At 39.7% G+C, this 12334-nt stretch overlaps 1 protein-coding gene across 1 annotated transcript in view; it reads right to left on the bottom strand.

Annotated features, from left to right (window-relative positions):
• The window catches only part of LOC124797979, a 225771-nt gene that overhangs the window by 208144 nt on the left and 5293 nt on the right, over positions 1–12334 (bottom strand). The window contains exon 3 of the mRNA XM_047261158.1: positions 10985–11074. Coding sequence (XP_047117114.1) covers positions 10985–11074 — 90 coding nt within the window. The remainder of the gene's footprint in view (positions 1–10984; positions 11075–12334) is intronic.

Genomic DNA, 12334 nt, shown 5'->3' with positions numbered 1-12334 from the left:
TAGCTTCAATACTAAATTTTCACAACACATTCACATAAGCACATGGCTGAAATAAACATACACATTGCACTCTCACACACTACACACGTTTACGCAGAATTCAGGGGTGTCTGTAACAGGATCGCTCAGAACGTGGCGATGCCTCAGCCTCAGCCTCTAAGTCCGGACTACAACCTTGCGATTCTTGCTTCCTGGGTTTGAGAACAGCAGGTCTGCCTCTCAGTCGGCCTCGTCATCTTGTGATACTACAGAAAATCTACCCAGAAATGGCTTTACATGATTGACATGAACGACAATTGAACGAAAGGGCAGTTGGAGCTTAAGAGTAACTGGCAACAACACTTCTAAGACTGCATATGGTCCTTTCCAAAACTTGAAACTTCCTGTCAGATTAAAACTGTGTGCCGGACCGAGACTCAAACTCAGGACCTATGCCTTTCGCAGGCAAGTGCTCTACCATCTGAGCTACCCAAGCATGATTCACACCCTGTCCTCACAGCTTTACTTCTGCCAGTACCTTGTCTCCTACCTTCCAAACTTTACAGAAGCTCTCCTGTGAACCCTAGTAGAGCACTTGCCCACGAAAGGCAAAGGTCCTGAGTTCGAGTCTCAGTCCGGCACACAGTTTTAATCTGCCAGGAAATTTCATATCAGCGCACACTCTGCTGCAGAGTGAAAATCTCATTCTGGAAACATCCCCCAGGCTGTGGCTAAGCCATGTCGCCGCAATATCCTTTCTTTCAGGAGTGCTAGTTCTGCAAGGTTCACAGAAGAACTTCTGTAAAGTGAAGTTTGGAACATACATGTTTGGTGTGCTGTTGCCAGGTCAATTTGGTATCAATGAGAAAGCCCAGAAGTTTAACATCTGTTGGGTTACCCAAAGCTCCAGTACTGCTGAGGCTGCATATCATCGTCTGAGTTTTTTCTTCATTAATTTTCGTTTTGTTCATGGTAAACCAGGCCTTAGCTTCACTGAACAAGACTTCTGCTTGTTGGACTGCCTGTTCAACATTCTCTCCTTTTGAGAACAAGGTTGTATCATCTGCAAACTGCAAGGTGTGCCGATTGGAGCCTATGTCATTTATGAAGATAAGGAACAGCAGGGGCCCTATTACCGATCCCTGTGGCACACCATGCTGTAGCTTCTGCTCGCCTGAATCAGCTCCTTGCACGGAGACAATCTGTCGTATGTTTCTCAGGTAGGATTCAAGAGTTTGCAGGACAGATCCCCCTATACCATATGTTTTTATCTTTCTGAGCAGGGCCTTATGTGGGATGCAGTCAAATGCCTTATTAAGGTTACAGAGTACTAGTGCTATAGACTCTGGTCTTCAAAAGCCTGACTTATGTTTGTAACTAAGGCAAGTACAGCTGTTGTTGTTGACCTGCCCTTCCGAAAGCCATGTTGCGCATCATAAAAGAGACTATTTCCTTCAAAGTAGCTTAATAGTTGTTCTTTCATTATCGATTCCATCATCTTCGCTATTACTGGTATTATAGATATGGGCCTGTAGCTTGACACTTCATATGGACTGCCTTTTTTTTGTAAACAGGCACTGTGTGTGCTACTTTCAGGAAGTCTGGAAATTCCCCTGCATGGAGTCTTTTATTTATTACCACTGCTAATGGCTGTGCAATTTCACTGATTATAGCTTTTAACATAGTACAGGACATGCCGTAAATATCAGGGCTCCCTGAAGATTTGTAGCTTTTTACCATTTTTATTAGTTCTTTTGGATACACTCTCTTCCACATTACAATGCTGCATTTATTCTCAAATTTCACAGCAGCTGCAGGATCTATTCCCAAGTCAGGGATTTCATCTACTGTGTTCTCCACTAGTCATTAAACTCATCTGGACTGCAAGAATTAGAGCAAGAGGTGGGCTTTTTCCTGTGTTCATTAACCAGGTCCCATGTTGCTTTACAAGGATTGTGAGCTTCAATAAATCTGGCATTGCTTTCCTTCTTTGCTTTTTCTACTTCCTTTCTGTAGATCCTTTTGGTCTGTAAATAACTAGAGTACAGTATACCCTTAATATCTATATCTTTAGCAGCTTTGACCTTGTCATTTAGTATTTGGACAATACATTTTATTTTGGCTATTCTAGGAGTATACCACCTCTTTACTTTGTTAGTTTTTTGTCTACATTTTGATTTAGCATTTGAATATCTCTTCGGTTTTAACGGGAAATATTCATCAAATTTCACTTTAAGGGTCTGGAACATGTGATTGAATGCAGAATTTGGTGGCAATTCATCAATTATTTGGTGCCAATCTATAAAAGACACTAGTTTTGAAATCATCTAAGCTTTTCTTTGTAATAACTCTATTTCTGAATACATAATTTGAATGCCAGCTGGGAATTTGTTGTGTACTTACTGAATTTGTCCATAACTTCATGATTACTGCATGGTGAGCTGCTAGTAGAGGGTCCACCACACTTACTTTGTAGTCCCAACTATTTAGGTTTGTCACAATTGTGTCAAGACAAATAGCTCCTCTTCTGGGTAGAGAGTTTCCTACGAATAGCCCATAGCTGCTTACTAAGTTCATGAAAGCTCTTTCTTTATCATTACCTCCTCCAATATGAATGTTGAAGTCTCCACATAAAACAATTTTTGTCCCTAAGTGCACTAGGTGACACAGACGGCTTTCCAACTGGTTGAGGAAATTTTCAAAATTTCCATCTGGGGAATGGTAGACAGAAACAACAATTAAGCTGGCACCTGACAGTCCCAAAGCAGCTAATTCTAGGTCTATATCTACACAAAATTTACTTAAGTCAATTTTATTGGCACTGAGTTCGCTATTTACATACACAGCCACACCACCATGGATAGTAGTTTCTCTACACCATGCATTCACCATTTCTAAATATTCAATGTTTCTCTAGTATTCTGCTTGTGGTTGGGCTAGCCAGTGTTCACATATACATAATACATCAGGTCTCACTTCATCAACAAACAGGGATAATGTATCAAGTTTTGTTCTGAGGCACTGCACATTTACACTCGCTGTAACTAAGACAGCATTTTCTTCAATGATATCATTCCCTTTTTTACTGGAATGTTCTTGGTCTTGGGAGTTTATCACACTGGTGCACAGGGTATCAATGCAGTGCTGCAAACTTCTCGTAATGGATTGAGTGGTATTCCTTATCACTTCGGTACTTATCAAAGCACATGCTCTGACAATTCTCCCTCGCATGTCTTGAAGTGTAGTTGGAATGTCTCTATAAACAATATTTTTTACGAATCCCCACAAGAATGTCCAATCCAACGATTCAGAAATTGTCTCTGCAACTCATTTCTAGCAATCAGCAAAAAATGTGCCGGACACCCATCTTTTTCATATCACATTCTTTTCCTTGTTCATAAAGGTACTTCTTCCTGTAACAGAGTTAATGTTTCTTGCATTAAGATTTCCTTCGATGAAACAGGGGCCTATAATTTTGTCCAGAATCCCACACCATACATTCACTGATCACGGTTTTTTGGTGTGCAACTTGCCACAGCCAACATGGATTTTCAGTTGCCCAATGAAGCATGTTATGCAAATCAACATTTCCATGGCTCATGAATGTAGCCTCATCAGTAAATAAAATCAAATTAATAAATGTGTCATCCCTGTGAATCTGAAACTGAGCCATCGACAGAATTCAATGCAACGCATACAATCCATACCAGTTAATTGTTGGTGGAGACTGATATGGTAAGGATGATATTTATGGTGATGGAGAATATGAACAACACTACTCTGACTCATGCCAGATCCCCTTGCAATCTTACGTGAACTAACAAGGGGTCTCAAACCATATTGGCAAGAGTACCAAATTCCGTTTCCTTTGCCAGACATGTTTTTGATGCGTTAAAGATCCAGTTGTACTCAATTTCTCATATACGTATTTAAATGTACTATGTGTAGGGCGAGTATGTTAAGGATATCTATCAGGGTATAAGTCTCTAGCTCTCACTGAATTTCATCGGCCTTCTCCATAAACGAGAAGCATATCGACGTGTTCTGCAAAAGAATACATCATTCCTATTAGTGTTGTATTGCAAAATTGTCAAATTGTGTTTACATGTCAACTGCACGTTAGATGGATATTCTGTATTCGGCAAATATTTACTATTTGCACAATATACGAGAGAGAATTGTTGGAGCATGTGCTTCAATAAGTGCCAAAATGATAAGGAATATCACTCAAGCCATGATAAGAATATTGCGGCACTGTATTGATACCAATGGTCATCACTTCGAACACCTTCTGTAAATGGACTTCCATGCCATCTTTTTGACCTCTCTTGACCTACAGAGATCTTACTGATACCTTCACTGGATTCATCTTGATAGCCGCTATCTGAAAATAAGTACCTAACTGTAGCATCCCATTTAAAAAAACAAAGTTGACCTTCATATCTCTGATGCGACCCCACCTAGCAACAAAAAACCAACATCATGTTATGGCCCCCATGCAACATTTGTCCCACAAACTTTTCAGTTACTATCATATTTTTGGAGTTATTTTAGGTGGCAATAGTTAGTGACTCACCCTGTACATCAATTATAACAGGAAACATTTTGTTTTATAAAATTAATCACGAGCTTACACAATATTAAAACATCCATCAGTCTTTATGGCATCTCTGAACTGAACTGAATCATTTACTTGTATGCTTGCCCGAGATTCCCTGATTTGAAACAAGTTCCACAGAAGTGTCAGATTTCATTCAGGGAGTTCTCTGCCATGCCAGTCAATATCAGCGTGTGTCAATCAGTCCATGAATCAGTCATGGCATTCTACACTGCATGTAAAGCTCATATTATTGTGTTCAACATGAAGATGTATCAAAACTTTTACAATGAATATGTTAAGTGACATATCGAAAAGACAAAACAAACGTGCCAGCAAGAAGTTAATAATTTCTGGGGTCAAGGTCACCAATAAGAATTCGCTTAGTGATCATATAAATCAAGAGACTGAAAAGTTCATATGGTTCAAAGGAAGGTACAAACAATGTTGTTTTTCATGTGCAAAGTAAGGAAAAGTTCAGTGACATTTAAAGTATATAACATATCAATAAAATGTCAGTTTTTTAAGGATTCATCACAATGGTTAATCCACTTTCAAGGAGACTTTTTGTCTGTCTGTTTCTTTCCATCTGTCCTCCTGATTACTACTCAGGATTTTTACAATAAAAATAAATCACATATTAAAGACACTGTTTAATGTACTTTCTACAAAACATATTTTTATTAAAGCATTTTAACCAATGTTACAACAAATTAAAAACTTTTCATTTTTACATTTTTTTACCTGAATACAGTAACGCCAATGAATGGTTTGTAATATGATTTTGGCAGGCTACATATTGTAATAGGATGGCCGGAGCAGGTGACATGGTCGGGGTTGTAGGGCATGCCTGAGTAGAAGAAGGTGGCTGTTTTTAGTAATCTTCCTCTTTATTGTTGGTTCTTCCAATACATTTACCGGTAGCTCAGCCCCACCGTTCGTGTCGTGGTGGATACGTGCTGATGCATGCAGCCCCAGGAAACGCGACGCTGTGCTTGGTCAGTGGCTGTGCAGGCGGTAGGAGGTTAGCAACACAAGGCCCGGCCCAGCGCACCTCCTGCAGACGCTGCGGCTCGTGACGACGCCGGGAGTCACCAGTGCAGCAGCGGGCAACGTCCTCCGCCGGCCAGTCCTCAGGGACAGCATCACTGATGACGACGACGTGACAGCGACCGAACACCCAATCAGGCGAACTGAATGCCAACGCCCACCTCTGATGCCCTTAAATAATCCAGACCGCTGCTGAATCTGCCAGTTACATGGTGGCATGTTTATTAGAAGGTTCTCGATGAGTTGGCTAACACAACCATGCCACATGCGGCCCGCGCCTGTATAATTCTGCTAATGCTGTGTTCTGGCTGTTGATGACTGCCGCACACATACACACATACCGACACTCGTTGCAAAACTGTGTCACCTGCATAACGCGCCAGCCAGCCTTCGTCCGCCGTCTGCCGTGAGGCTGGCGCATTGCGCACTGAAACACACTAAATCACAATTTCGCACCATATTTCCTAAAAATAACCTCCTGTCCTCTACAATATGTATGTGGCTATGTTCATCTGTTCCCTAATTTTTATATCTGTTCCCTTATTAAATTCCCTCTTAACTACTTTAATATTGTACTTTGTCAACAGGTGTCATTCGATGCGTCACTCTGCATGTTATAGAGTGTCTATGTAAATACATTTAATTCCTACAAATAAAATCTTAACTACTCATTCATATCTATCCAGAGACCACATGAAAACTACTGGATCTATTGAAACGATGTTTCTTTAACTTCTTCATTATTCTGATCAATTTAAGCCATATTTAATGATGATACAACCATTCAAAATCATTTAAATATGAATATGAAGTAAAAAAAAATTGCTGCCAGCACACATTCTTGCAACACACTATGTAAACCATAAGAGCTACATCATTGTATCTAGTACTAAACTGTAGATATAAAAAAAAAACTACAAAAAAGTCAGTGAGAGCATATCTTCATCTTCTATGATTCACCCTCTAGCATCGTTCGTTTTGTTATGTAGTCGCTGCTACAGGAGAGGTCAGAAGTCAATTAAAAATGGTAATTGTGGGTCCACCACAAAAGAGAAATATGCCCTCAGAGACTTTTATGTAGATCTTCTTGACATCTCCAATACAGTACCATGAAGTCCAGGAATGGCTGCAAACTGTCTCCAATAGCCAAACATAACCATTTCCAGTTAATGGTCAATTCAATTGGATGAGAAAACCCAGTCAATTCCATGTAAACACAACTCACTATTATTGAGCCACCATCATCTTACACAGTCTATTGTTGATAACATGGGTCCATGGCTTCGTGCGGTCTGTGCCACACACGAACCCTATCATCAGCTCTCACGAGCAGAAATCTGGACTCATCTGACAAGACCACAGTTTTTCAATCATCTAGGGTCCAACCAATATAGTTCTGAGCCCAAGAGAGGCACTGCAGGCAAAGTTGTGCTGTTAGCAAAGGCTCTTGCATTGGTCATCTGCTGCCATAACCCATCATGCCAAATTTTTCCACACTGTCCTAATGGATAAGTTCAACATACACCCCACATTGACTTCCGTGGTTATTTTACGCAGTGCTACATGTCTGTTAACCATGATGACTCTATGCAAACGCTGCTGCTTTAAGTTGTTAAGTGAAGGCCATCAGCCACTGTGTTGTCCATGGCAAGTGATAGTGCCTGAAATTTGGTATTCTTGGCACACTCTTGATACTGTGGATCTCAGAATATTAAATTCCCTAATAATTTCTGAAATGGAATGTCCCATGCATCTACATTGAAGAGCCAAAGAAATGGATACACCTCCCTAATATCGTGTAGGGCCCCTGCAAGCACGCAGAAGTGTCACAACATGACGTGGCTTGCACTCGACTAATGTCTGAAGTAGTACTGGAGGGAATTGACACCATGAATCCTGCAGGGCTGTCCATAAACCTGTAAGAGTACAAGGGGGTGGAGATCTCTTCTGAACAGCACATAGCAAGGCATCACAGATATGCTCAATAATGTTCACGTCTGGGGTGTTTGGTGGCCAGCAGAAGAGTTCAAACTCAGAAGATGGTTCGTGGGGCCACACTGTAGCAATTCTGGATGTATGGGGTGTCACATTGTCCTGCTAGCATTTTTCAAGCCCACCCGAATGCACAATTGACGTGAATTGATGCAGGTGATCAGACAGGATGCTTACATACGTGTCATCTGTCAGAGTAGTATCTAGACGTATTAGGGGTCCCATATCACTCCAACTGCACACACCCCACACCATTACAGAGCCTCCACCAGCTTGAACAGTTAATGACATGCAGGGTCCATAGCTTCATGAGGTAGTCTCTGTACCCGTACGTGTCCATCCCCTTGATACAATTTGGAAATGAGACTCATCTGACCAGGCAACATATTTTCAGCCATCAACAGTCCAATGTCAGTGTTGATGGGCCCAGGTGAGGCGTAAAGATTTATGTCGTGCAGTCATCAAGGATACACAAGTGGGCCTTCGGTTCAGAAAGCCCATATTGATGATGTTTCATCGAATGGTTGGCACACTGACACTTGTAGATGGCCCAGCATTGAAATCTGCAGCAATTTGCAGAATGGTTGCACTTCTGTCACACTGAATGATTCTCTTCAGTCATGATTGGTCCCATTCTTGCAGGATCTTTTTCCGGACACAGCAATGCTGGAGATTTGATGCTTTGTTGGATTCCTCATATTCGCGGTACACTTGTGAAATGGTCATATAGGAAAATCCCCACTTCATCGCTACCTCGGAGATGCTGTGTCCCATCGCTCGTGCACCGACTATAACACCCCATTGATAACCTGCCGTTGTAGCAGCACTAACCAATCTAACAGCTGCACCAGACACTTCTTGTCTTATTTAGGCGTTGCCGACTGCAGCACCATATTCTTCCTGTTACTATCTCTGTATCTGAATACACATGACTATATCAGTTTCTTTGGTGCTTCAGTGTAGCTCCAACTACTATTCCACATTCGAAGTCTGTTAATTCCTGTCGAGTGGCCATAATCACATCGGAAAACTCTTCACGAGTCATCTCAGTACAAATGATAGCTCTGCCAATGCACTTCCCTTTTATACCTTGTGTACCCTATACCACCACCACCTGTATGCATGAACATCACTACCCCATTACTTTTGTCATCTCAGCATATATCTTTACTTCTTAATACATGAAGAGTTAGTGTTTGATTACATATAAAGTTATGAAAGTTCACAAAATGTATTGTGCAGCAGTTGATGAAGTTTATCGCAATTCAGATGCAGAATAAGCTGCTCAGCACAAAGTTACGAACTTCAACCAATGCCATATGAGCCCTTGCTCCAATGCTAACATCTCTGAAATGCTCACATGGAAACTAGCACTTGACAACACATACATCAGTCTTCAAAACGTTCTGTATTAGGGATAGTGGTTATCACTGAAACAATTGGTTTTCAATGATACAGGTTTTTTTTAATGCCAGTTTAACTGACTGTTAAAACTGCTCAAAATATCCAGTTTCTGAAATAACTGATTTTTGGGTTTTTTCCAGTTATTTCCTGTAATAAGTGTATAATCAAACAAAGACTTTAAAATTTTGACTCTCTCAGTTTCAAGATACACAGAATGAAAACATTAAATGAAATAGACAAATAAAAAAATTACTCTGTCCAGCATTCACTGCTTTTCTCAGAAAGTGGGAAGTGGTTGAATACTGTAAAAAAATTCACCAATATTCTCCTAATGGTCCCAATTTTTTGAAACTCTGCTCAAAAATCACGTTTTAAACATAGACCGTACCACTATTTGGGCATTACCAACGGTCAGTGCTACAGAGTGAAAACTGAAATCAAAGAACTCTGCTTTTCATATTAATTTGTCGATTTTTAAGGTCTTCAAGCAGATGAAAGCATATTATCTAGACACATGCCGCACATCAGCTAATTTGTACATTTACTGTAGACTGTGTATGAATTGTTGTTAAGTTCTTAATTTTTTACTGTTACCATAATTTTCTTCCTCTTGTGTTTTTTCATAGGAATGGCAGACAAATCTTTAATCTTAAAAGCAAATGAAGCTTTTTACTTCATTGCTACGTCACTTCATAAAAACATTTGCAGACTACGGTTAGTGCCATTGTGCAATATAATGGATGTCCAGTAACAACAACAAGAAACTACCATAGAGGCCAAGAGGGGACAAGTCTTGCCCACTGCACAAAAATGTGTACCTTAAGCCACAACACACAACAATAGGGACCTTACTGTCTCAACAGTGCTGTACCAATACTTATGCCATATGTTCTGTTTCTGTTGGCATTGTTATGAAAATAGCACTGATTGCTTTGCTTATTTAAAATCAATGCCAATTTTAAGAAAAAAAATTATTCCTTTTTTAAAATAGGTTTATTTAAAACAAAAAATTTCAGCACTGCTGCTACGGCTAATTGATATTTTAGTTTTTTTACTCAGTTATTAGTAAAAAATTAGAAAAAACGCTTGTCATAGCCAAGGACAAACAAATATCGAAACATATCAGTTATTCAGAACTACAATACTGGTATCATTTTTAACCACCTGGTTTTTCCCATCCCTATTCTGTCTTCACTCTGTACTAGTCCTTGTCCTGACTCTGTCTATGCTTCCTTTCCAGTTCTGCATACTCATCCTAGTTCTTGTCCCATTCTCTTTGACATCAAGTAAATTTTTAGTTCCACTGCAGTTTCTTTACTTATTTAACCTGATCAAATTGGGGCCATCTGGTGCTCTCTTTAGTAGCCCCACTGGACATGCAAATGGATGAATCAGAAAATCGATATGTGTAACACTGCACATCTGACAAGGATATTTGCAGCAGAAAGTGACTGATATCATAGACCCATCACATCAGTTCCTGTAGTGTGCAAGTAAAAGGTTGCATTATAGCAATCTCTTTCTCAGTTGCTGTTATCTGACTTGCCTCTGCCTGTGGACTCTGGACACCACAACTGTTTGTTGTGCATGTAGTGCTACAAATTATGAACTTGTGGCTTTTACCACCACTACCCTACGCAAAAATTTGATTGTAAAATGCATGTTTACTGTCTATGTTGTGCCTGGGTTTTATTCACCTAATATGGAACTAATTTTCTGTTGTGGGTCAGATGAATTTTCCTCAGTAAAGATAGTTCATTTCAGTATCCTCTGCAAAACTACTTAAAAGTTATAGGAGTAATGAAACTGCTGTTCATTCAATGCAATTCACAGGACATACTTCTTAAAAACTCTGAAACATGTTTTCCTTTCCCAAACAAGAAGGTATGTGCAAAAACTGTTGTTTTTATTAAAAATTAATCAATTTATTTTCTAATAAATGTAAGGTAAAATGCGACTTACTTGGGCAGGGTAGCTAACTTTTCCCAACTCAGGTCGTGGTAATTTTAGCATCTCAGCTGACAGATAACGGCCAGGATACTGGGCTGATTTCTGCAAGGATTTTTACATCAGATTACATTTTTTACATCAGATTATAACCAAATCATTAATTTCATGTTAATATTTAATTGATCTTAAATTGCTGCTTTACAATAGTGTACTTTATCATTAATCCTCTCGTACCCTTATATGCTATCTCAACAAATGTTTCAATGTAAGTACAGTTCTAGTGTTATACCATATGGCTAAATTTAGCATTTATTTGCGGCTATATTTAGCATTTACTTTCTACAAGGTACATATTTCAAATATGTAACGTCAAAATAAGACCCTGATTACAATGTGTACATGTCAAATATATATGGCTTAAAAATTCAAAGTGTTTCTTGTACTGTATGCCAGACAAACAGTTTACCTTCACTTAATTGTATCCTTTTGTATGTAAAGATTACAGTTTCACAGAGAGGTAACAGTAGAAGTTTTGTAAATTATGGATGATAATATCCACTGGTATGTCAAACTTACAGATGAAAGTAACTTTCGAATGATGTGTTACTAACAAGTAACACAGCTTGATGAAACTTGGACCATACACAGTAAGAACTGCTACATTATAGTACAAAAGATAACTGGGAAAAAAAATGCAATGAGATGAACAGATATCAATTTTTCTTCACAGACAATAATTAGTCTGAAGTCACCATAATTTATTATGGTTGCCTGGACATTACAAAAGGTGGGACATGGTTCTTAAGAGGGTGTGTGACCATCACAGATAGCAATGCAAATGTGCTCCCATGCTGGTCACAAGGTTGGCAAGGACTTCTTGAGGAAGAGTGTTCCATTCTTCCATCAGCGTGGCTGACAACTGCTGCTTCGTTGTTGATGCATGTAGACATGCTGTACACCAATGCAACATCATGCCCCACCACTCCATAACACCTGTACCATGAAATTGATTATGTTCAACAATGCTGGATGTAGCCTCTTAGGGCAAGAGGTGGGAACACGTAATGCATCCAAGAATGTTGTCAAACATGATCATTTTGGAGACCCATGAGTAACGGTGTGGAAAAGAATTATGTTGCATTAGTGTATTGACCTCCAAATGTTTGGACACGGTACACTCACCAGTCAGTGTCATTGCGATACTGTACTCCTTCCCCATGTGACATTGTACTCCTTCCCCATGTGCATCTTTTCAGGACTGCATCCAGCCCTGATTTCATTTTTATGGATAACAAGGCACAACCACATCAAACAGTGCAGAGGGAGAAGCTCCAAAGCAAGAGGATATTTGGCAAATGATAG

This window comes from Schistocerca piceifrons, chromosome 1 (assembly GCF_021461385.2).
Source record: "Schistocerca piceifrons isolate TAMUIC-IGC-003096 chromosome 1, iqSchPice1.1, whole genome shotgun sequence".
Lineage (NCBI taxonomy): Eukaryota > Metazoa > Arthropoda > Insecta > Orthoptera > Acrididae > Schistocerca > Schistocerca piceifrons.
This window is presented reverse-complemented; position numbering and strand designations above follow the sequence as displayed.